At 40.9% G+C, this 20,542-nt stretch overlaps 1 protein-coding gene across 5 annotated transcripts in view; it reads left to right on the forward strand.

Annotated features, from left to right (window-relative positions):
• Positions 1–20,542, forward strand: part of CALD1 (caldesmon 1) — a 198,152-nt gene that overhangs the window by 165,305 nt on the left and 12,305 nt on the right. For 3 of the 5 annotated variants that reach the window (XM_075505398.1, XM_075505390.1, XM_075505407.1), the window contains 6 exons: positions 65–211; positions 1,790–2,810; positions 3,458–3,541; positions 8,556–8,704; positions 13,578–13,833; positions 15,456–15,596. In XM_075505398.1, coding sequence (XP_075361513.1) covers positions 65–211; positions 1,790–2,810; positions 3,458–3,541; positions 8,556–8,704; positions 13,578–13,833; positions 15,456–15,596 — 1,798 coding nt within the window. The remainder of the gene's footprint in view (positions 1–64; positions 212–1,789; positions 2,811–3,457; positions 3,542–8,555; positions 8,705–13,577; positions 13,834–15,455; positions 15,597–20,542) is intronic. The other 2 variants (XM_075505417.1, XM_075505426.1) reach the window with 1 other exon arrangement.

Genomic DNA, 20,542 nt, shown 5'->3' on the forward strand with positions numbered 1-20,542 from the left:
TTCAGTCACAGTGTCCTATATGCTACAGGCCCTTGTTTTCCATATCCCTAATGCTCTGTTGCAGGCTGTCCTACCAGAGAAACGATGACGACGAGGAAGAAGCCGCCAGAGAACGTCGCCGACGGGCTCGACAGGAGAGGCTGCGGCAAAAGGAAGAAGGAGATCTATCAGGAGAAGTAACGGAGAAATCAGAAGTTAATGCCCAAAACAGGTAAACATCTGATGTTATTTACTGACAAGTCAATGAGTAGAGAAGTATCTTGAAGAGGTCTGTCTTGCTACTTAAATTTTAAGCAGCAGATTTGGCCATCCTTGCTCTGAAGAGGACCTAACACTGTGAGGAGTGCCACTGGCTGCGTCTACACAATGGGGTGGGAGCATCAGTGAAGCTGGGCTTGAAGCCATGCTCATAACCCATTCCCACAGTGTCCTCAGGGCTGTTTATGGAAGCTGGGGCTCATGGAAGGAAGTACCTCTGATGCATCCTGCTGTCAGAGTCCCTCAGGCATGACTACCTCTGGCCTCACAAACCTCCACATCTTTTGTCCTGCTTATACGGGCCATGGTGTCATGGGGCCAAGGCACATGGGACTGGTGGCCACCCAGGCCTCAAACTGCAGCTGAAACATGCCTGCAAGGTGCTGGGTGTGAGTGCTAGACCTCACCCCTCATCTGGCACTGACAGGGTCATACAGCTGTAAACATCAGAAAAGCTTATGGAGTGAGATGCCACTTGTCACAAGCTGAGTGGGCAGAGCTGGCCTTCCAGTCTGCCCATCATTTATTCAGTTTCACATATTCACAAATAATATACCCAGATTTCCAGTAGCCATAACACAATTGATAGAAAAGACCAGAAATAAACATTGTGATATCAAGCTAATAGGTACTGAGCACAAGTAGCATTCTATTAAAGACAAGGAGAATGGATATAGATAGGAAAACAGCAACATTTCTGATTGTATATTATAATCTTTTTCCACAATAGAGGGGAAAAAAGCTAGAAAGAGGGAAGAAACCTGCACACAGGAGATTTAAACAGTTGGATTTTGAAGGAGTCAAAAAACCTCCAGGGACTGAGTGCGAGATCCAGTCCTGATACCTATAGGTGTTGAATAGCATGTCTTAAATTAGGTGCTCTGCTCACTGCATTTTCTAGCAGATTTTTGTTCCTGTACAGACAGTTACAACCTCACTGCACCCTTAATTGCTAGGGTATCCCATTATGGACTGTGTCTGTGGATGTTGCTGCTGAACAGGAGTAGCTTCTAGTTGCTAGAGAAGTTTACTGAAGTGAGAAAGTATCTTGCTTGTGTAGCATCTTCAAAAATTTTGCCTGGTGGGAAGACTGTGCATAAGACATGTATGCCTCAGGATGAGCTGAAGGGAGCCTTAAAGCAAGCTAAGTTCTTCCAAGTATTCTGCTGCAGGGTGCAGAGCGGGAGGATGAACTTTTCAGGGCTGTTCATGTTTCAGCTGCTCCAAGTGTCAGGGACCGTGCCAGTGCCTACTGAGGTCAGTAAGACTGCTGGGGACTTCAGCGGCTGTTGGAGCTTGCCTAGAAGGGAACCTTTCCAGGCTCTGACATTGTGAAACACCGCATTCCTATACATGTAGAAATGCCAAAATTAATCCCCGGAACGATTATGCTAAATTTTGAAGTATGCAACCTGTTGTGTTTTCAAACCATGGAATGATGTTACAGCAAGCTTTTTTTCTAGAAACAGCTAAGTGCATACATTGTTAGAAATATTTTTTTTTTTAATGCAAAATTGTCACTTTTATGTAGTGTGGCAGAAGAGGAAACCAAGTGTACTACAACCACAGGGGGAACAGATGACGAAGCTGCATTGTTGGAGAGACTGGCAAGACGGGAGGAGAGACGCCAAAAACGTCTACAGGAAGCCCTGGAACGTCAAAAGGAATTTGACCCCACAATCACAGATGGCAGCTTGTCATTGCCCAGCAGGAGAGAAGTAAACAATGTGGAAGAAAACGAGACCACGGGGAAAGAGGAAAAGGCTGAAACACGCCGAGGACGCTATGAGATTGAGGAAACGGAAACAGTTACCAAATCATACCAAAGGAACAACTGGAGGCAAGATGGGGAAGAAGAGGAAAAAAAAGAAGAAAAAGACAAGGAGGAGGTACAGGTGGAGAAACCAAAGGAGGTCCCCATAGAGGAAAATCAGGTAGATGTGACAGCAGAAAAATCCACAGATAAAGAAGAGGTAGTAGAAACAAAAAATCTAGATATAAATGCAGAGGAACACAAAGCAGAGAATGATACAAGTGCTGTGCCGGAAGGGGAGCAGAGTATAACTGATGCTGTAGACAAAGAGAAGCTTAGGGATGAGGAAAAGGCTGAGGAAGAAAGGAAGAAAGCAGAAGAAAGGGAGAAACTTGAGGCAGAAGAAAGGGAGAGGTTAAAAGCAGAGGAAGAGAAGAAGGCAGCTGAGGAAAAGCAAAAAGCAGAGGAGGAAAAGAGGGCAGCTGAGGAAAGAGAGAGGGCAAAGGCAGAGGAGGAGAAGAGGGCAGCTGAGGAAAGAGAGAGGGCAAAGGCAGAGGAGGAGAAGAGGGCAGCTGAGGAAAGAGCGAGGGCTAAGGCAGAAGAGGAGAAGAGGGCAGCTGAGGAAAGAGCGAGGGCTAAGGCAGAAGAGGAAAAGAGGGCAGCTGAAGAAAAGGCTAAGCTAGATGCAGAGAAATTAAAGGAAAAACAAAAGATGGAAGAAAAGAAAATAGAAGATAAACAGGTAAAAGAGAAGAAAGTACAAGAGGAAAAACCTCAAGCAGCTTTCCTAAGAAATCAGGTACAGTAAACATTTTGCACCAAAATAAGACACCTGTGGTTTGTGAGAAATGTAATGCAAGAAAAAAAAAAAAGATTGAATTGGAATTTCCTCACAGATCTATTCCTGCATTCAAATGACTAATACTCGCGCTCTCTCCCTTGCTCTCTCTTTTAAAAAATAAAGCTCCTTACTTCTGCTTACCAATAATGCAGTGCACAACATGCCTGACCTCGCTCCATCGTTCAAAGAAAACCTTGCATGTTCAGACCCCTGCATGTTTTTTTTGCTGCCTTTTTTCTCAGCTGCTATAAACTGGCCTAATGCAGTAACACATGAGGCAGAGGCAGACTCTTGGCACCAAATATTATGAGCACCTGGTAAACTGTGTGAGGAACGTGTGTGTTAAATGCAATCGCAAGAGGAGGCTCTCTGCTGGGACATGTGAGCATGATGCCATGCAAGGGAGAAAGGCCCAGATGGGGGAATGGGAGCATTTGGAGAGGGTGGAGGGAGCACAACTGCACACGGAGATGTGGGCACAGCAGCATATGATGGAGATGTGGCTGCACACAGGATTGGTACATGAACACAGTGTGGAGAAATGAAAGTGCAAACAGATGTGATGTTTTCATATTAAAAAAATTATTAAAAACCCAAAAACAAAGGGGGAAGAAAAAGAGGTTAAAGTGGAAGCTAAAAAGGAAAAGTTACCAGATGAGAAGTTCCGACCTACCTCCAAAAAAGATCAGGTAACTTGTAAATCATTGATTCAGATGTTGTATGGAAACTTGAGATAAGAAAATAAATAAGGGACCTATAACTGAAAGTTGCTTGTTCAGCAAAGTACTTAAGCATGTGCTTCACTTCTAGAATGTGGGTAATCCCGCTGAAATAAATAGGGATGAAGCTACTTATGTGCTTAAAATGAAGTAAATGCTTAAGGATTTTGTTCTTTTGGGGCTTTAGAACCAAGTCCTGTTTGTCTTAGAACACATATTTCAGGAAACTCAGTTCAGTCAATAATGCATGGATGGTTTGCACCCTAGGGATGAATTTTTCAGGACTGTATCAACTAATCATCCTTCCCTGGTTTCCTCCCACTTTACTGTGAACTTTTTCCCTATGACTGAGACCTACTCTTACAATAATAATAATAATAATAATAATAATCTAGGCCCTTTGGCCACCTGACAGCCTTAACTAATGATTTTCCCCCAAACCGCAATGCCCCATGTTATAAACCGTGCATACCCAAGATTCTTCTTTTGTTTTAAAGAGAAAATCTACAAAATTTACTGCATTGCATTTCCACTGTAAACACAGGAGCTGGTGCCATGGTGTTTTACTGTATGGTAAGTAAATAAGATTTGGGGACCATTTACTGTTCAGGTTACAGCTGGACACAGGGAGCCATGTTCAATGTTGTGTAGCAACTGCGCTTTTGGTTCAATGCAGCAGGTATCAAAATACCCCCTAATTCTAATCAGACATCCAGACTGATCAGGGCCTTGGAGGTTTGCACCCATTTGGGTTCAGCCAGGTCTGTGTGGCTTATAGGGACCCACAGCACAGAGATCTAGTAACAGGCAGCTTGCTGCCTGTCCAGCTGCTTGGGAGCATTGAGGGTTGTAGAGGGTCCAGTCAGGGTCCTTAGTTGTTGGATTAATTCGGAACATGCTGTAGATGCTTAGCTCGCCCTCGGAGACCGATGAAGGCAAATCATGTCACAAGGTTTTATGTCCAGTTGCCTGGCTTGATCATCCAAGGTACCATATTTTGAGTAAGGTACATGTGAGATTGAAAAGGCAAATGAAGTGATGAAGATGGTTAGAAGAAAGGTTCCTAATGAACAGGGAGAGAGATACTAGAATAAGTTACTCTAGAAAGGGGAAGAGTTAAATGAGACCTAATGGAGATGCTTCAAAATAGTGCACTGGAAAAACTAAACAATCACTCTACTCTAAATTAACCCAATTGCGAAAGCAGAGCTGTGCAAAAAATAAGGGATGGATTATATTAAGAGCTCTTATAAGGCAGAATTGGCTTGTAATATTCACTGTTGTACACAGCCTTTGAATATTACAAGTAAATGTAAAAAGGAGGCTGTAACTGACCACAAATATTGATTCTGGGGGGACTTGAGACACAATTGTCCTGCTTGTGTTTATGTGGAGCTCAGTCAACTCTCACTGGAGCTCTCATCGTGCTTTTAAACCATAGCCACAAGGCTAGATTATTCCTGGAAATTGGCAAGACTTTTAACAGTGACTTGCAATTTTAATGCTTCCATTTTTGGATGCTCAAGCTGAGACAATTTAAGAGAGTCCCGCTTTTAGTGCAGTGCTGAATATGCGTCCACTGAAAGGTAAATCTTTTGCACGTGTATCAAGCTGAGCATTCAAAGTGTTTTGCTCAGTTTTGAAAATCTCAGTTGTTTCTTCTTGGCTTGTGAAGAAAAATTGATGATCTTGGACTCCAAACCAAGTCAAGATCAGGCTCTCATCTCCACTGCTTCCCCCCCTTCAAGGACATACAAATTCAATGAGGCCTATTTCTGAACCATATATGCAGTTAAGAGGATGGCAGTATACCATGAACAAGATCCTGAAGGAATACAGTGTATCTGCATCATCAGATTTTGCTTTTGCAGTTGTGCAACACAAGCACATGTCCTTTCTTAGTGTGACCAAAATCTGGCCCTCAAAGTTCAGGTTTTGATCAAATTAGCAAGCAAAATCTGTCTCCTTTTCTGAACTGCCCCACAATTTTTGGTTCTCGAAAGTGGCCTGGAAAGTTCCTAAGAACAAGCTTTCTCATGATGTGAGACTCCTGGTATTTCCTGCTTCCAGTTTGGATAGACATGCTGCAACAGTTGCTTTTCTCATGGTATTTGGGTATGGTAGTTGGCTCTAAATGGACGCCCTAGACCCAGATGCCCACAGCTTTTAAGTCACCAAGTAATTGAGCCCAAATAAGGAATCAAATTTGCCAAATGGCCCCAACCTCAGTAACTGATTCACTGCGGTCTGAAGGTGTTCAAACTCTAGATTTAGAAATCTCAAGTCTCAAATATTAGCATAAGACCCTAACAGGAAAGAAGCAGTGTAGAGTCAGATTAAAATATAAATAAATAAAGCTGGAAATTAGCTAAACATGCTTTTAGGCGCGTTCTGGCTTGACTTGATGGCCAAGATTTGTGAGAGCATGTGAACTGTTTTCAGTTCAGGTAATACCAGCTGTCTACTCCAACTGGAGTCAGTGTAGTCCTTTCTGCTGAATTCAGCAGAAGCTGAATTAGCCTGTAATTTAGGGAAGCATTGAGACAAGGGAAAGTACTTTTTCTGTTGCCTGCCTTTGGAATGGGACATAATGGTTTCTGCTTCTGTGCTAATGAATCTCTGTTTTGGCATTAAAATTAGTAGGAGAAGGATTGGGCCCAAAAGCTGTGAAATGTTTCTGTAATATCTTGTTTTATCATCTTTTTGAGTATAGAGGCCAAGCTGTATTAATGGTTTTCTCAAGTGCAGACACATTACCATAAATCCTACTGGTTTCTGAAATGCTATTTCCTAACCTATTAATTTTTAAACTATATTGTTTTAATATTAGTTTTCTCAGCAATTTCAATTAAGATGTAAGAGATATGAACCTCCCCAGTGGACTTCAGTACATCAGGCAGCTGGAATTACTGGCTTTTTAATAAGACTTAGAAAGGTCTTGATGAAAATCTCAGCAAAGGAAATCCTATGGTCTCAAAATCCCAACACAGACATCCTGGCATGTGAAATCTTGCAACAATCAACATTGCTGGTTTCAGTATCACCCTGACTGGGACTGAAGAGATTGCTAACAGGCAGCAGAGATTTTTGCTGTGAACATGGTCACTAGCTACAGTCTTGCCCAGATTTGGGAGCACCCAAAAGATGTTACTGTCTGATGGCATTCATTAGGCTCAATGAATAGCCCTGGTTGTCTCAGCCCAGCTCCTAGAAAACAGAAAACCATTCCTTGAGGCTGCTAGCAATAATGGCCTTGTTTGCTAGCAGTCACAGCATCATGGCCAAAGAATGCACGGTCATGGAAACTGAACTCCCCTCTTGTCTGTCAGGGTGCTTCTGCCAGGTCGTGGCTAAAGCCTGTTGGCAGGAGAGGGTGGCAAAAGTCTGCACGGCCGCTGCCTGCTCTCAGTACAGAGCAAATGTCTCTATGGGTTGTGTACAACATCCCTCACCAGTGACAAATTTGCTCAAGTAGTTTAACCACCCCATACTCACTTGTAGTGTGTGCCACCTTGGCATTGTCCATCGTATGAGTTTCTGTGAGCGAGCAGACTGGCCTCAGGTAAAGTCAGAGGCTGACTTTGGGACTTCACTCAGCAGCTTAATATAGTGCCTTAGGAGGATCTTGACTTTGAAGACTCTGAACTCATCCTTTATTGGTAATACTGCATCTCCAGAAGTTCTTCTTTGATGAGGAAGGATAGAGATTTGATTTGATTTGATTTGGGGGTGTGGGTGTGTATTAGTTTTTTATTTCAAGGTGCAGCTTGGAACACGATAAAAGCAGTTGTGTTGCAGACAGGACTGTTATGGAAGTTCTTTTTCCTTCTAGTTAGCAAATGGGATGGGAACAGGCTTCCAAGGGACAAAAGTATTTTTTTTCTAAAGGTCTTAATGTGAATTTTTCACGGAAGGTTTTTCTTGCTTGCCAGCTAGAAACTTCCTCCAACATGGTAGAGCTAGAAAAAAAAAAAAAAATATATATTTTGGAGGTAAATGTTTCATCTGCTGCTGTTGAAAGTTTATTTAGGCTGGTAGTCTAACTAACTGAGTGAGAATAATTCTATCTGAGGATAAAGAACTTAAATAAGTCCATATCCTCCTTCTCTTATCAGCTTCTAGCCATGACTCAGCATGCTGGGATCAGGCCATCTGTGGTATTGATAAATACTTCAAGTTCATAGCTCTGAAGGTATACTGGAGAGTGAAATCCATGCACTAAATATACTTGATTACTATTAAGAATTATAGGACAAAGCTTTGTAAAGATAGAAGGAATTTTTGCTCTAGTGTTTCTGGAGAGAACATTTGCTTCTTTATAGGATTAAATATTCATGTCTGATAACACTACCCATGACTAGCCCCTGGTAGGACTGTGCTTTTTGTCAGAGTAAGTTTTACTCTGATATACAGATGATTTTGCGTTTTGGCCATTATTCTTGCAATACTGAAGTACCCATCTGCTCTGACACTGGAAAGAGTGTGAACTTTGTCAAGCAAACTTGAAAATCGGTGAAGGTTATGTGCTATTTTTATTGCTCCAATGACCTAAACCTTGTACCACGAATGTATCAACAAGCCTAGTCCCAAAGAATTTGAAACCCAGAATCTTAACAGGCAACAGGTGAATGATGCTGCGGTGGGAGGGAAGAGGGTTGGGGTGCCTCAGTGGCAGTTGCACAGTTGCAGAATGAAGCAATGTGGTAGCATAGTCCCATGGCGACAACAAACCTTCACAGAAGACTGGTAATGTTATTCAAGAAGTTTTCATCTTGCATTCAGATCAGGATAGTAGAGTGGTGGTTGGTCACAGTTTAGAGCTTTACAGACTACTACAATAAAGCACGTAAACATTTTGAAGATAGTTGCTTAGTTAATTATTAATACCAAGAAATCTGTGTTCCTCTGCTGTTATTTAGAATACCTCATTGTGACTTCTTTGGTTTTTGTTTTTGTTCTGTGATTTACGGTATCTCCTGAGCAGCTAAAAGATGACAAAGATAAAGGAAAAGCACCCAAAGATGAAATGAAAAGTATCTGGGATCGTAAGAAGGGAGTTCCTGAACAAAAGGCACAGAATGGAGAACGTGAACTCACTGCCCCAAAACTTAAATCTACTGAGAATGCTTTTGGGTAAGTTCCAAGTGAGCATTGGGCTTGCTGATGTTATAGCACAGCAGGGGACCAGCTCTGGGTGTCTCTTTAATAGCCTTGTAGCAGCTGAGTAGAAGACTCAGTTGGCAACATCAGCAGAGGCTCTAGCGTTCATTGGGTTGTAGGTATGAATTAAGGCTCTTGGCCTATTTTCTAATGAACTGCCCCCACATTGTTGCAGTAACAAAATGAAGTACAGAAAGCAGATGTAAATAATAGTCTTGCTCCCTCAGTAGAGATGAGTGGCTTATTTTTGCTCTGCTGGAATTTTCCTTCCTTGAAGGACATTTATTTCTAATATGTGCACAGAGTCCAGTAATGACCACAGCCCAGATTTTGTGTTCTCTAATTTTTTAACTCAGATCTCAACCTTTACTGAAGTAACCTATTTCCAATTACCCACCTGCTTTTAATCAGACTATACATATCAGTATGGAACACAATCCAGTTGGTAACTCTTGAAAGAGCTTCTCTCTTGATTTCAAGGCAAACCTTGAAATTAATGGCTTCTCTATAAAAGTGATTTTTCAGTTAGGTGAAAACCTCTCCTAGTCAAAGTGTTCTATTTTTTGTCTTTTTATAAGCTGTACACAATTTTATTTTTATTTTTCTTTTCAAGGAAATATTTGCCATATGGCTATATTGGGAAATTCAATGAAGGTAACAAATTTCTAGTGAAAAATTTATTAAAAAAGGATTCTGCCTGCTAAAAGGAGGGGTTACATCAAGCAGAGCAGTTCTTCCTTTTAGCAGAAAACCAGGAATGAATAGGTTAGAAATCTAAATTTTTTTCCTTCTGCGCCCCGCTTCCTCTTTTACATGGACACAGGCAAAGAAAAGGTTAAGCTCTCCAGGCACTTTTAGAAATCTGTGCATGGCAGATGGGATTTGCTGTTGTATCTCAGCATTCCCCTTGTGATTCTTCCGGGAAAAACAAACTTTCTCAAAATAAAATGCAGTTCAAAAGTCCTTGGAGACACCCTGACCTAAGGCCAAAAGACAGACAGAGATGGAGATGGAATAGCAGGAAATCAGCTTTGCTCAGAACTGTCCTGCTTCATGACTTGGGTCACATCATCAATAACATGAGAATGGTTTTCTAAAAATATTTCTGTTGTGTTTTCATTTGCTTTACTTCCTGTGGGAGACAGGCCTTAGTGGCAACATGTAGATTTGAATTTCCACTCCTTTTTTTCTTTTTCTGTTTTTCTTCTACTATTTCTCAAATGTGGGAAGAAGCCTGTTTAATAGCCTTTCATCAGCTTGAGTAGAAGACTTGGGTTGGCAGCATCAGCAGAGGCTCTAGTGTTTGTTGGGTTGTTAGGTATGAATTAGGGCTCTTGGCCTATTTTCTAACAAACTGCCCCCACATTGTTGGGCTTTGTTTGGAACTATCTTTCTTCTTGTTTTTACATGAACATATCAGATACTAGTTAGGAAGCATGTAACTGGGCTAAGTCTCAGTGGTGAGGATTGAGAATAAAATAGGGTAGTAGAGGCTAAAGAAAAATCTTATCTGTGTCTTGTTTGTCTAAGTCAGTAAGAGAAATACAGACTAAACCCCCATTTTATGGCTTCCCTTTCCCATCTCCCCTCCCACCTGCCTCCCTCCCGATTCTCATATAGGACTGCAAAAGTCCTAAATATGATGTAACATGTTTTTTCACATTGTTCTGACATTTTTGGCTCCCACAAACCACTTCTTTGCTTTTCCTCCTTGTCTGAAAGCTGGCAACAAACTTCATTTCTTAGCACCAAAGAGGTGCTTACGAAACTCTTCCTCCACCCAGCATCTCAATACTAATTTCCCAACGTTGACAGTAGGGAACAGAGATTCCCAGAATCTGTTGAAAACAGAGGAGTTTGGGGAGGTGGAGGAAAATAAGGAGAATTACTGCCAGTTTATTGTTTTCTATTTTGGATTATGCAGAACCAGTAGGGGAAGTCCTGTAAGCTGCATGAGAATAAAATAAGCTAGAAACTTTAAAGGTCCTTCTTTGTAAGGAGGACAAAATAGTCACCTGAGGTCTCCAAACAAAAATGTTAAGACTAGATTCTACCTTTGGCTTTTATCAGTTGAAAGCTGAGAGTAGCTGCTAATTTCATTGAGGCTATCTGCACTGAAGTCACTGAGGACTAGCCTTTATTCTGTGCTGATGTAAAACAGAGTGGCTATTTATTAAGAGAATCTTGGCAAATGTTATGTTCTCAGCTCTCTTAATTCTGAGGGCTGAGTATTTGCCCTTGCCAGGGATATCATTATGTCTATCAGAATTGACCTCTTGCACCGTCTTTGGGCCCGAAACTTGCAGGTCTGAGTGGGTTGGCAACACAGACTTCAAAGACCAAAAGACGAAAAAAACCCAGTAAAAACCAAAAATTAGTGAGGTTCCTGGGATGTTTGCTATAGAGGCTACAACCTTGCAAAGAAGCAGGAAAGCCTTAAAATAGCCAGGGATTTCTCATGGCCTGTGCAGGATAGGTGCACTGGATCCTTAGAAATACTTAGTGCCTTATAGAGGCTTGTGGAACATTTCGGGTTTTCAGTACTTCTGCAAACTGAATCAGAGGTATTTCAGGCTGGACACCCAAAATCATACCTCGCACCTCAGGTATTGACCCTCACTTTGGTTTTGAACGGGCTAAATGAAATTTCAAATAAAGTTTCCAATGTTTTCTCACAATGCTTTAATTAATTGTATATGTATTTTTCATTAAAAAAGCACAGGTTCCTTTCTTTAATTAGACATCACTACCTGATGCAAGCCCTTATTCGTGACCACTTACCTTAACTTGACGCTTATGGTGGGGAGTGATCTTGAGGTTCTGCTTTCATGGTTTAAGTGATTCCACTGCAGAAACACATTCAGGAATAGGGCCTGGAGCAGAAAAGGATTGTGATAAGGTGGTATTAGGTATTATTATGTACTTGTAACTCTACGTTAGAAAATCAGGCATGAGATTGTACTGGCAGTACATACATTCACAGATCTCTGGGACTTTTTTTTTTCTTTAGCTTTGCTTTGTGATGTTACACTCTTGCACAGAAAAGACTTTCTAAAACAAAGTAAACACATTGCAAAATAAGTGCCAGATCCTACTACTTTAGTGTTGAACTTGGCGCAGATGAAGTACAGCAGCTGAATTCACATAATAGCATCAGTTTGGTTATACTATTTTGCCATATGTTTTTTAATGATGGAATTCCTAAATCATGCATGCTGTGCTAGAACCAAATTTCATCCAGTTTGGTAAGATCATGTGGGGGCAGAGGACTCTGTGTTAGTAGATTCTATTGTAATATTGAAACCATAGATAATTCAGCTCTGGTCCTACAGCCTGTTTTATATGGTTAACTCCATCTAGATGAGGCATCTATCTGTTTTATATGGTTGACTCCATCTAGATGAGGTGTCTAACATGAAGATCACCTTTGCAGGATTGGATGTGATTCACCGGATTGCAAATTTATATGATATTTGTTCTTCATGTTGTCATCTCTAATCTGATCGTCTCTAACAGTTATTATTATTATAGTTGGAATGCTTGATTTGTACCGTCTTGCAGTATTATACTCTGCAACACTCTGGTTGCATTAATGAAGTCACTAATATCCAGCTTTTTTAAATGCCAACAGAACAGAGCAGAAAGTTTTGTTTTTTTTTTAAAAATCCATAAGTACATTCCCTTTCTGTCTCTTGTGAATAGCACACTGATACCTCTTAGGTACCTATCTCCTTGTCAGCAGTAATATTAAACGCACTCAGGGAGCAGACATTTGTCTAAACACTGGTGTGGTAATTGTTTAACTAGGTGATGCTATCTGACTCTGTTGAAAGTATGCAATTCACCTATGCAAATTCTTTCGTGGTGTGGGTTTTGGTTTTTTTTTTTTTTTTATTCTTTCTTTCTGCCTCATATATTACAGCTGGTTGGAAAACTTCTGGTTTTCTCCTGTGGAAAGTTGCCATTAATAAATAATTTCCAGTTCCTTAATAAAAAGTCATACTTTCCCTGGCAAATGTCAGCAAAAGATCCGATGAACCTTTCTGTTCATAGAGGCTGGGAGAGTTCAAGTGATAGGTGTTATAGATGAGATAAGAACCTTTTTAGGTTTTTAAAACACTGTTGAAGCCATAAGATTCTCTCCCCTCTCGTGTCCTGTTTTCCCCAAGTATTTTTTTCTGTCCCAAAAGATGCTTGTCTTTTTCTAGAGGGTTTATAAAAAATACTTGCCTTTGAAAGCAAAGGATTAGTGCATCGTTTATTACACAGAACATAGCATAATATTTTTGCTATGAGTTTTTTATATGTAAATTTATCTCATTTAAAATCAACAGAGAGGAATTAGTTATGGCTTTCCATTGCTTTTTTTTTCCTGTATGAATTATAATAGGCTTTTGGAAGTGTTTCCTCTATACACAAACTGCAGAGCAGAGGTGTGAAACTCTAAGTTTACTGTATACCATAGAGATTGTGACAAGATACGATACCTCTCACTGCAGTTATGTGAGATGTTAAATATTTCAAGCTCAGTTACTGAATTCTTGTAAAAATGGAGAGGGCCTGAGTTCTCAGGCAGGGTGGTGCAGATCCTGTGTGCACAAGCACTCAAGAGGCTCCTTCCTCACTGGCAGCAGATGGGAGAGGTGCTCCTTGTAGTATCGCAGCCTACTAACTCCTGATGAAAATGTTTTAAGCCCGTCATATTTTGCAAGGAGCAAAAGGACTTACAAGGCAGTATGTTTGAGTACCAGGCTCTCATGTTGCTGGTGAGTGCGTGGCAGCGGGTGGCTCTGGTCAGAAAGGGAAAACCCATGGTGCATCACCTTCCCTTTCATTTCTTTCCCAGCCGCTCCAATTTGAGAGGGACTGCAAATGCTGAGGAAGCAAAGCCGGGGTCTCAGGTTGAGGCTGGAAAGCGGCTAGAAGATCAACGCCGTCGCCGAGGCGAGAACGAGGAGTTTGAGAAGCTGAAGGAGAAGCAGCAGGAGGCGGCGGCAGAGCTGGATGAACTGAAGAAAAGGCGGGAGGAGCGCCGGAAAATCCTGGAGGAAGAGGAACAGAAGAAGAAGCAAGAGGAGGCTGAAAGAAAAGCCAGAGAGGAGGTAAGTGTAAAATACGACGTATTGGACTCTGTTTTTGTTCCCTTGTTGTTACTATTTTACTTCCACTGGCCTTGCGTTAGTTGATAATGCTTCACAGCAGTGTCTGTGCAGACACTTTTAGGCAAAGAAGTTGGTGGGGCTGGAGGTCGATGGGTCTGTATTTAAAAAAAGGGCAGAATGAGGCCATGGGAGACTGGCTCACAGGTGAGGAAGCAGTGTGCAACAAGGAAGGCAAGACCAAACCCAAGCATACAGGCCAAAGCGTGCTGCTTCTCCTCGGATCTGATGTTGCTGTGTGGAGAATTGCAGCTGTGACTTTGCTTCAAACTGTACCCTTTATCTGGGCCCTCTGGGTTGTGTGCTCTTCTGGGCATCTCTGTTGCTTAGCATCTGTCAGGAGATGGTCTGTCACAACAGACCTTGATTTCAAATATACTACCCAGAATTAAAATCACCCCATTTTCTAACCTTCAGATTTAACTGCAAGTATGCCATATTTGATAGCAAGTGACCACATCACATAGATGGTCTAGAGGATGCAGTCATTCAGGGTAGAAAGAAATTTTACGGTTCTAGCCTCAGGAAAGACAGGGCTCTAATAAATGTCTTCACGAGTCAGGATTTCATCTGTGATAGCTGCGAATTTCTTATCTTCTTGGGGATGCAAAATGTTGGGGACATTGTTATAGCCACAGAGTTCTTAATTTATTCCGGGTGTCTTTCTGACATTACGCAAATTGAATTACAAAGCGCATGTCAAAATTCATCTGCTGCAGATGAGCTGGACTGCTAATGTTATATATAGTTATGATGGGCTAGATCTCATTAGGAAGATATTCTTGTCTATTTAAATATTGAGTACCCAAGCACATCTGTTTGCTTGTACTTTCTCTGCCAAGGGACTCTATAAATAGGATTTCCAAATCGCTGGTGGATCATTTAGGAATCTTAGTTGCTTGGAAAACAAATGGTAGATGAATAATAATAGTGTTTGGCAGCTGAATGCCAATTGCTTTAATATACTAAGCTCTTTACAGTTGAACTCAATAGATGCTGAGATTGCACAATACCTTGCTGGTCAGACCCTGCTGACCAGTGCTCACGATGGTTGTGCTTTGAGGGCTTCTGGTTTGACTTGTAGCGTATGAAGTTAAAACTCAGGTTATCTCTTTGGAGGGAAAACTATAAGCATTTAATCTTCACTTTTTTTGACGCCTATTGATTTTTTTCTTGTGAAGTATTAACCTTGGCACAACAAGTGCCATAGTAGATGGACAGAAGAACAGTACAAAGGTGATACGTGAGGATACAGAGAAACTGAATTTGAGTATTTTTATAAATGTGCTTTCTTCTCTCTTTAAGTGGCACTATATAGCAATAAATCTGGTGACCTCCCTGTAAGGAGACACTAAAGCAGCACAGAATAGCTGTCTTCCCTGCTTCCTTAACACTGTGATGGATTAGCATCAATACGTTGCTAGATTTCAGATAGGTCACTGAACTTTTTTGACTGGCATGAAAATCTGTTCTTAGAAAATTTGGTAAATGTTTACAGAACTGCAAAGCCCTGTAATGGTGATGTAGTTTCCAAAAGAATAAGTGACCATTCATATTTTTTTAAGGAGGAAAAGAGGAGAATGAAGGAAGAAATTGAAAGGAGAAGGGCTGAAGCTGCTGAGAAACGTCAAAAGATGCCAGAAGATGGTGTATCTGAAGACAAGAAACCGTTTAAATGTTTCAGTCCTAAAGGTTCATCTCTCAAGGTAACCTCCCCACTAACGTCTATATAGTACATAAAAAGTAATGGGGGTTGCAGTCCAAACCAACAGCCAAACACCAAAACACTGTGGAATTACTTGAAAACAGGCCTGGGACAATGCTCTGAAATAGACCTTAGCATGAAACGTTTAGCTGAAAGACTTCATTCATTGGGATGGTTGAAAATTAGAGATCCTTTCTAAAAATAGAGTCTAGACTGGGAGTTACCTGTTCTTGTTGATGAAAAATGTCCAAGAAGGATCTTCACCTTCAAGAGAAAAGTTTTTGGAAACTTAGAGCTGTATTACTGTGTTGATTTTCAATGTTAATTTATTATAGGAGTGCTTTGTGAACTGGAGTAGATAAAGATCACAAATGTTCCCTCTCTCCTTCCACATTCACAATTACTTTTTTCCTTGCCAGATTACTTTGTCTTTAAGCATATTCAGCCTAATCATCATTAATTGAAACTCCCCCATATGGGAGTTCTAGCTTATGTCTAATCCCCCTAAAAATAACATCTAGAAGTACTGGGCTGCATTTCATTTTCTTACATAACAGGAAAAAAAACCCATTCTGTTGCTGCAGGAATTTCTAAGTGGTCTTCTGTGGCCTATATTATATTGGAAGAGAGAGAAATCAATTAGATGGCCTTTCAGCATGGAAGAGGCATCCTGGCCCCACTGAAATTATTGGGAACTTTGTTTTGCTATGCAGTCCAGTTGCTTTCTCAGCTCAAGCTCAAACTACAGATCTATTAATCGTTTTCAACTATCTTTTCCTTTTTTCATTTTTTGTCATTAGTCATTTAAGAATCCAAAATATTTGTCAAAAAAGGCCCCTTAGTGGGCACTAGGAGAGAAGACAACCAGGCAGGAGGTTATCAGGTAGACCCTCATTGGACCATGAAGTAGATCTTCATGGGGATTAAGAACTATATTTGTTGAGTGACAAACAGCATTTGGTCAAAATTACATTTCTGCTCACAGAGCGCTACACTTTGAATCGATCTGGAGCTTCAGCGCTATACTGTTTTGGGTCCAGTTCTAGCAAATACAGTTTCCAAATGCTTTTGACTGGACTTGCCTTTGACTTCTCAGACACATCTGAACCTGAAATACAAGGACAGAATACATACAGCTGTAAACAAAGATTGCCAAGCTTCACGACTTGCTCCTATTAGATAAACCTGGTCTTGCCATTTCGGTTGCAAAAGACCATGTCAATAACAGACACTATAAATGCACAGCTTCTTCCCAGCCCTCCTGGGAGGGCTTCTTTTTCTTCTTTCTGTTTATTGAGATGCCTTTTATGACATACATTTGGAGCTTTAGTTCACAGATGACTCAGAAGAGAGGAAATTATACTTGAAAACACATAATAGAAAGATATACATCATCATTTTGGGGAGAGTGGGAAAAAACACTGGATTTGGCAGGAGGTTAATAGCTTTCAGAGAACTTTTGGACTGATGCTACACTATTCTACTAAGTGTATTTTTAGAGGAAAGCTGGAATTTTCCAAATGTCATTAAGCTTCCAAGGTCCAATTTTTTTATGATGATAATTGCTGCTGGTTTTTATGGCTTGTTAGGTAGAAGTTGTTTGTTACAAAAACTGATCTATGCAACTCCGTACACATTTTTTCTCTTTCTCTGTTTCACTCTCTGAGAAAGTGGTGATACTGTACGTGTTCCAGTCCAGTGTCTGTGGGTGGCCAGAGTAGATATGTAATACTGTTGAACTTCACACCCTAAAGTGTTTCTTGGCCTTCTGTGGTCAATAGCTGAGGAGAGAATAATCTCGTTTTAATAACCTGATGTCAAATTTGATGTCAAACTCCAATTTTTAGAAGACGGTATATTTTGTTACCTTTCAGTTGGACAGACTTCTCAGGATGGTCTAACCTGGTTGGTACACAGCTTTCTCATTGCCTGTTATGCACTGCCCAAGGTATCTTTTGACTTGTAAAGCATCTGGCACATATTTTCTCCCTTGATTAATGTATCATCTGGTTAGATGTGTCATGAGTCATGTGAGAACCCTAAATGCACAATTGTGGGTGGGCGGTTGGAATTAATAATGAAAAAAGGGAGGCTCAGTATTAAAATACTGTATGATACATGTTCACATTCTGACTTCTCCTAGATTAATCTGGCAAAGCATCTTTTTCTCCTTCCTTGTCCTTCCTGATGTGATAAGTTTTCGGGAAGAAAAAGAAGTTCCTGGGGGTGACTTAGATGAGGAAAGTAGGGCATGCTGTTTACCAAGTGAACTATAAGAACACAGGAAAGAAGGGAGATAAACTGAAAAGGAGTGTGGCATATTACCATCTTATGGACACTGCATTTATCCATCAGGCATGGCATGGACTAGCATGACATGCAGACTCGGAATTGAGAGACCAAGATGTGCAGCTCATCTCCATGTATTACATGGCTCATGGATGCACATATATAAATGTATGTATACAAACATGGACATAATATACATACATGCTTATATTTAGAAAGAACTACTGTGATTATCTAGTCTGGCCTCTAATATAGCCAAGCCTACACAGTGTTGACAACTCCTGTTGATTTAACTGTTAAATACAGCATTTCCCTGAAGCCTGAGACACTACTTCAGCAGAACTACTACTACAGCATAGAGTCCTCCCAGTGACAGCAACAGGGCTGGTCCTTTCCAAGGGGACAGTGAAGAGGAAGCATGCAAAGTAAATACAGGCCAAGTTCATCACTAGCTCAGAGACAGAAGCAGCTTGGATTTCCCAGGGCTGGTGGAATCCCTGTGGGCAGTCGCAGCAGTAACAAACCTCTGTTCAGCCTCTGCCCTCTCTCTTGTTTTTTTTTATAAGGACAAAGACCGGAACAACTTCTGCTGCTCTCCCATCCCGCTCTAGCTCATGCTTTTCCTAGTTTAGTTCACACAAATGGTGCTGCAGTAGAAGAATGAGATTTCCTGCATAATCTTTGCTCGTTTTCATTTTTAGACAAGTTCATTCCTCATGTTTTCTTTGTGAAGGAGTGTTATTGACTTCTTGTATAACTATTCTCTAGGTTAATCAGGAGAGAACAGGATATTTCAATACTAAGTCTCCTCTTGGGGGTGAGCTCCACCACTACAGAAATGCAAAAGCTGTTAGGCATTGAGGGGAGGAAGCAATGGCAGGAGGCCGGGAGCCTGGGATATCTCCTGTCTTTCCAGAAAATGTCTCCTGGGAAACATGGGCTGATGTGGCAGCCTGCACTCTCTGCAAGGCAATGCTGACAGCTAGAGCCGGAAGACAGGACTTTTTAGGGCTTGAGATTTTTTTTTTTCTTTCCTTAAAGACCTGTCTTGTCCTATCTCATTATTGCTCTCAATACCTAACAGCTGGAACAGTGACTGGAAAGAATTAGACTCCACACAATGAGTTCTTCCTAGATGAGCTGCTCTTGCAGCAGAGAGAAGATAGAGTGGTAAGAATAGGATTTGTGACATTTGTTTTTCCCCCATCTTTGATGCTGATGGCAGCAGGAAAAAGCCTAACTGTGCTTAATGAAGCAAAAGAGCGCATGAGCCACTCAGGCAGGATAAGGAGAAGACACTTTACTCCCAGGGACTTCCACTCAAAATGGATTTCCACTAGGTTCTTCCATCTGTTGGATATGAGGCAATATTATAATACAGGGATTTCTATTTTCTGCATGCATTTCTTATCCTCTTTCCTCCTTGACCCATTTTTTGAGAAGAATTTTTCTGTATCTTAGTTTACAACACTTTCTGTTGCATAATATCTAATACACAGTTTAAAATTCCTGAGAATCATTTAATATCTTTGTATGAAACAAGTTTTACTGGTAATATCTAGATGTTTGCTGTTTCCCAAGTCATTGGCTCAAATTGTGTGCTAACTCATTCCTCTTCCATTCTGTTTCTGTTCTTGGAGAACGTACAGACGGAAGACTATGTAATATTGAATGTGGATAAATGCATACACATATCTCTGTATAACATCTTGCTTAATTTATTCCTTGCCACTTGTATCTGCTGACCCTGTTGAGTAAGCCCTAATCAGGTGTGAGACTCCGCATAGTTTTGATGTATGTCCATTGGTTTCATTTCATCTGACTTTACCAGCAGAAGGGTAGCTGTCCATCTAAGCATTTTGTTGTCTAATCTAAGCTTCTTTGGTAGTTAATAGAGAGAGCAAGAGCCACCCTCAGTGGACAAGCAATCCCACCTTTCCTAGGGTGAGGTGAGCTCCTCTGCCTCTCCATGGAATATAGAGGGAACCAAAATTAGTAATTTTGACTAAATGCTTAACTTTCAAGCAACTGAGGTTAGGTGGGAGAGATGCAGCCTGAGATTCTGTGTTCTTTCTCTCTGGTCATAATTTAATTAGAGGCCGGCAGGTTGACTTTTCAGAGTACGTGTGTGTTCTGTGTCGGAGGCTTTGGAAAGTATTCCATGGTGACAAAACATAGTCCAAGCTATTTAACAAGGTCCTGTTAAGATGAATGCAGCAAAAAGATTGTTCTTATTTCCTGGTCTCAAACTGAGGAAATATCTTGCATTTTGTGCTAACCACCTTGCTTTGCCTATTTCTCTTACAGATCTATTTTGTAATACTGTTTACTGTATGTGCCAAACATTTTAAATTCTTTGCATGGAGTTTGTGTGGTGTACAGTGGATAAATGACCTTTAGATGTTGCTGTGCAGTCTTAATGTATTTGACCTATACATTGAATACACATGTGTATACAGGTGTGTTTGCTCTAAGTGTATTCAATGTATGCTTCTGTTCCATGCGTACTGTGTTTTGAGGAAGATGCTCCAGAACAAATTCTCATATAAATGTGCAGAAAATGTGTTCTCCATCCACACGAGGCACCTGCTTCCTCAGGAAGAGGACCTGTTCAGCTCTGAGGGATGCTTCCTAACTCTGCTTTCCTGTTTAACTTAT

Source organism: Mycteria americana, chromosome 1, assembly GCF_035582795.1.
Source record: "Mycteria americana isolate JAX WOST 10 ecotype Jacksonville Zoo and Gardens chromosome 1, USCA_MyAme_1.0, whole genome shotgun sequence".
Classification (NCBI taxonomy): Eukaryota; Metazoa; Chordata; class Aves; order Ciconiiformes; family Ciconiidae; genus Mycteria; species Mycteria americana.